Below are 6000 nucleotides of genomic sequence, written 5' to 3'. Positions count from 1 at the left end.
GACGGGATTAAATATAGAGATTTTTTTTTTATTTATATTCTAAGGTGATGTTACTGGAGTTATAACTGAGAAATAACGCAGTTCACTTAAATTATTCTGATTAGGATTTAACGCATGATACGGGTTGAAATTAAATTTATGAAGGGCGATGATAAAACATAATCGTTCTTCTCACTCTACAATTTTTCGGTCTGACTTCAGTTCACCACCACACCATCTGTGTCGCAAATTCTCCTTTTCCTCCAAACCATGCGTACGCATGGGTCAGAGTTTGCTTAGGGCTGCGCACATTTTCCCGTCAAGTTGGTTTTACGCCAATTTCAGCCCCGTTTTGTGGGTACGCAACGGCTATAAATGAGACCCCTGGCCCTTGAGCAAGCTGTTTTTGGCTTATAGCTCTGTCTATCTTGCACCCAGCGCAAATTAATTTCTACAGCGATGCATGTATCGTTGCGAGTTTGCACCCGCTGCAGTTCCATTGTGGATTCAATAGTATTCCGCAACACATAACAAATATGTGCAGTGAAAACGCAACCCCAGCCTGATGTTCACCCTGTGAAAACAGAGGGATTGGAACACAGGCCTCAATAATCCAGGGCCGACATCTTTCTAACTCAATTATAGAAAGCAACACAAATATAGAGGACTCACACAACCAACACAGACATACCCAAACACACAAACAGAGAGCTGGCAATGACTGATAAAAACATTGATGTGTGTGTGTGTGTTTATATGTGTGTGTGTGTATGTGTATGTGTGTGTGGTTGTGTGTGCGTGGGTGCATGTATGAGAATGTGTATGTGTATGTGTATTTGTTTGTGTGTGTGTTGTTTGTCTGTTTTCTAAGCAAGAGGCAAGACATTGATCAACGCGGTCCTCTACAGCTTGCACTGCATAATCAGACAACCCCCCCCCCCCCCCCCGACACACACACACACACACACACACACACACACACACACACACACACACACACACACACACACCAGGCAGTTTATGACTTTCCATTAACGCCTGTGGCGAGTAGTAAGAAAGGCTGGGCTGGTGAGGTTTCTGCCAAACCAACTCATACATTACAGAGTCTGTGTGCTTCATTAATGCAGCCAGCAGGAAAGACACACACTGCACGGTCAGGGCTAGTGGACGCAAAATGAAGCAGCGAAAACACACATACTCCTGCGCACACACACACTCACACACAATAATGTGTGTGTGGAAAATTGCTTGTTGAGATATTAATGATGGCATTAGTCCAACAAACACACACACACACACACACACACACACACACACACACACACACACACACACACACACACACACACACACACACACACACACACACACACACACACACACACACACACACACACACACACACACACTGAGTCGACCAAGGAGAATGGTCCTCTAGTAACACTTCACAAAGCTGGAACATTGCTTGTTGAGATATTAATGATGGGGATATTAATGTAGGACATTAAGAAGCTGACAGGGTGGGAGGGTTGGGGGGCGGGGCTGGGCATGTAGGTTGGGGGGGAGGGGGTCACAGACCAGTTTATCTTTACCAGATATAAAGTCCCGAGCTGGGGCCTCCAGGACCCAAGGATACCCTGACCCTAGAGGAATAGATCACACAAACACAGTTAGACACAGCACCACTGCAGTGGACCCACACAGCTGCACCAAGCCATGACTGGTGCCTGTGTCTTTAAGGGGAGACCCATCACAACAACAAGATCATGTTCAAAGACCATCACTTACAATCAGGGCGCTCTGAGGTTTATTGCTGGTTATGATTACTTGACCCCATAAACACACATTTAATGTCCTGTCAATGACACACAAACACACTCTTTCTTTAGAATGGAGCTTGCTTTACCCTCCTATTAAAGTGTAAATCAACAACAAACAGACCCACAGCCATCCACTGTGAGTGATGAATACTTTTCTCTCCTTATTATGGAATTTATAGACCAGAGGTGTGTGTGTGTGTGTGTGTGTGTGTGTGTGTGTATGGCCTGTTGGTGTGGGGTTGCACTTACAGATGATTAGGAAGGACCTACTAATGAGGGAGGCTGGGGGGCACGGGAAATGACAGGCTGAGGAGGAGGAGTGAGAAGGAGAAAGGAGAGATGAGAAGGAAGAATAGGGGGAGAAGGGAGAGAAGCTCTAAGCTAACAGCAAACATATAGCCCATCTATTGCTCCCTCTAATGTGGTGGAGGAAGCAGAGGCAAGAACGGTGGAGGAGAGGGCCTGAAGAGGGCTGAAGGAGCAGAGAGCCAAACTGACAGAAATAAGAAGAAAATCAATAGGCATTGTGGTCCAACGCTTTTGGACCACATCGTTTTACGAGCGAGGCAGGGATCTGGCCATAAAACCATGTGCTGAGAGCACCCAATCACACAACATAAACAATAGAATAACGCTGCTGTTAATAAAAGTGTCTGGGCACTGCCAGGTTATGGCTAGAACTTCAGACAAGAATCCATTTTTAATATTGCCACTGAACTAAGCATTGCACAAGGTCCATGAAGAGACCAAAGATCTGACCCCAGTGGAGGAGAACAGAGAGACCACTGACATCATCTCCCACCAACGCACTCCCCGATTGGCACAGATTTTAGCAAAATGATGTCCCTCTTCCCACCATGTTCACCAAGTGTGGCTTCCTGACATTGTGCTGAGCCAGAGAGACGGAGTTGGCCCATCGTACCTTATACATTATGTATATGACAGATTACATCAGCTGTACAGTACCACTGCAGAGCACACACACACACACACACACACACACACACACACACACACACACACACACACACACACACACACACACACACACACACACACACCCACACACCCACACACACAAGCCAGCAGCCAAGGTCCAATAGCTTTTCAGATACATCAGAGTGAGAGTATATTCATTTGTGAGCGAGCACGCACACATTTGAGAAACCGGGACAACTCCATGGAAATGCATTCTAAAGGCTACCTGGTGGGACCTGGGATGCAGGATTAACCAAGGTCTCCCACCCAAATCACCAATATGACTGCTAGCTGACCACAGTCTACGGGCTGATCTGAGAACAGCATTTATTTCACCCTACCAGTTCTGTTCTAGTTTGAGCTTTGAGAACTGTCCGACAGATCAGATAGGGGGCACTTTCGACTTTAATTTGATTTAGACATTATCAAACTATCTATTAAGCAGAGGTTGTGAACAGTTTTTTGACGTCTATAATCATGTTGTTTATTGTGGGCTCAGCTGCCAACAATCATTAATTTCTTTGGGCCGGTAAGCATGTTTTCCCAACCACCCATCCCTTCTCTAGAAGTCTCCCATGTGTGTGAGAGTAAGTAACCTTGGGGCCGATCGTAGAACAAACACAGGCTCACTCGTGACCATGGGTCTGTATAGTTTATGTACCAGGCCCCGGGTAGTGGACTAGGACTAATCTACAAGTTTCGGGAGGGGGGGCTGGCAGGAGAGCTTTGCCGCATAGAAGAAATAACAATACCTTCCTACCTCCAGAGCCAACATCCGACCCTGCTCGCCTCACTCTGTTATCTCTCAATATGCTGTGAGGGAGAGAGAGAGCGAAGGAGTTAGAGAGAAATACCTTGTTTAATCAGGGGTCAAAGCAGCGAAGTTGCTTAATCACATATTGTTTCTGTAACGTTCTTTTTCCCCTCAAATTCAGTAAAAGTCCTACTGCAACCTATACCATAAATCGAAAACTCTTGACATTTTCAGGTATGGTTACCATAACCCCCACTACCCAAAGACCCAAATTAGTGGTACTGCACCCAAAGGTGGCGCTATTGAAAAAAATCATGAATTATTATTTCTCCTTACCAGATTGTCCTAGACTCAAAATTCTTTCAGAATATTAATCTCTTAAATCAGATGCATCTTTTTCACAATGGTCTTCTGCTCTAAAAATGTTTACTTTTCCTACAATTAAATATTAAAGCTAAACATGATAAAAAAGATTCACAGGCTACAAAAATAATCAAAAATTCACCCAAATCGCCACATAAAATCTTTAGACCAAGCCTCACAAAAATCATCGAACAGAATTTGTTTTATTTAGTTCCATTTTAGAAATATTGGCCAATAAAGTTGGAGCAGTTAGCCCATTTTCCTTATTTGACCATTTTGTTATTGTATAAAAAACATACGACTATTATTAGGTGGATGCCAATACCCCCCACTACCCATAAACCCAAATTGTGGTACTGCATCGAAAGGTGGCGCTATTAAGAAAAATTATGAACTAGCCTTATTTCTCCTACTAGATTGACCTGGACCCAAATTTCTTTCATCATATTAATCTCTAAAATCTAAATAAAAATCTAAAATCAGATGCATCTTTTTCACAATGGTCTTCTGCTCTAACAATGTTTACTTTTCCCACAATTTCTTAGAAAAGCCAAACGTCCACAGTCTCAACCCACTTTGCCTATATGACCATTTTGTTATTGTATGACTACCATACGGCTATCATTAGGTGAATACTATTAACAGTGCACATTTTCAGATCTGTACTCTTTTAAGAAAGCCCTTGATTCTCTTCTGAAATGTGTGCTTGGAGTTTTCTTGATGTTGTGTGCTTATCAATCGACATTTTCACCATGTGAATGAGGCTTCATGCTGTTCAGGAATGTCAGTGGCTCAACGGGATAATGCACATTGCCACTCATTTAAGAAACACAACATTGAACAGCACCTGAAATTCATCAGGTTATCAACATTCCGGCTAATTAGTTTCCAAGAATCAGACTGCCAAGACACAGTATGGCATTAAGGGGAACTTCTTCGTTAACCATTTTCCCTCATTATTAACTGTCATATTTATATTTCTTCCGTTAGTGTTCTTGACTACAAATCGTTTAATTTCCCCAGAATTCCAAAGACTTTTCAGGTATATGCTTTGAAGAAAGCCCTTAATTCACTTGAGAAATGAGTTTTCTTTGAGTTTTGTGGATGTTGTGTGCTTATCAATAGACATTTTGACCATGTGAATGAGGATGCAGTTCAGGTTTATACGTGGAACATCTTTCCTTAAACATGACAATTATATGTTATATTGATATATCTTCCATTAGTTTGTTCTTGCCTTTTAATTTTGCTCGGACCCTGTTAATCACCGCTTGCGGTTATATTTGGTATTGTTTCTCTCACGACGGTCCTGGTGTTAGTTTGAAATGTAAATGTGTGACGAGGATGTAATCCCTAGTAAATAGAGATGACAATATGTCATTGAGCATTAGTGTGTGTGTGAGACTCCTGTGTGTGTGTGTGTGCGTGTGCGTCTCCTGTGTGTGTGTATGTGTGTGTGTGTGTGTGTGTGTGTGTGTGTGCGTGTGTGTGCGTGTGTGTGTGTGTGTGTGTGTGTGTGTGTGTGTGTGTGTGTGTGTGTGTGTGTGTGTGTGACCTGTGTTTGTTTGTGAGTGTGTCCTTCCTGCAGTTCACTTTGATACCTTATCTTGGACGAAAATATATATATTTTTTCATCCGAGTCTGACCTCTTTGTCAGCACACACACACACACACACACACACTGCCCCAATGTTGGGGCAACCTTACTTGCAAAATAATAATATATATATATACACACATACATACATACATACATATATATATATGCATATATATACATACATATATATATATACAGATACATACATACATACATACATATATATATATACATACATATATATATACACATACATATATACATATATATATACACATACATATATGCATACATATATACATACATATATGCATACATACATATATATACACATGCATATATGCAAACACACACACACACATACAAATATCGAATGCTGGTGGCACCCTTACATATGGAAATCGACATGGCATGGTTATTTAATCTATTGTCTCAGATGAGTGATTGTCATACCTCAATATGCCGTCAACCTTTAGACGGCGATAAAACCAACATAAGAGCTAATC

General features: G+C 42.0%; 1 protein-coding gene across 7 annotated transcripts in view; it reads right to left on the bottom strand.

Moving 5' to 3' along the window:
* The window catches only part of clcn2b (chloride channel, voltage-sensitive 2b), a 119111-nt gene that overhangs the window by 77950 nt on the left and 35161 nt on the right, over nt 1-6000 (bottom strand). For 4 of the 7 annotated variants that reach the window (XM_060075545.1, XM_060075546.1, XM_060075548.1 and 1 more), the window contains exon 3: nt 1572-1622. The exons of the other annotated variants lie outside the window; for them this stretch is intronic. In XM_060075545.1, coding sequence (XP_059931528.1) covers nt 1572-1622 — 51 coding nt within the window. The remainder of the gene's footprint in view (nt 1-1571; nt 1623-6000) is intronic. 7 annotated transcript variants of the gene reach the window in all.

The sequence above is a fragment of the Gadus macrocephalus genome, chromosome 16 (assembly GCF_031168955.1).
Source record: "Gadus macrocephalus chromosome 16, ASM3116895v1".
Taxonomy (NCBI): domain Eukaryota; kingdom Metazoa; phylum Chordata; class Actinopteri; order Gadiformes; family Gadidae; genus Gadus; species Gadus macrocephalus.
The sequence above is the reverse complement of the archived record's forward strand: the minus strand, read 5'-3'. Positions and strand labels throughout refer to the sequence as shown.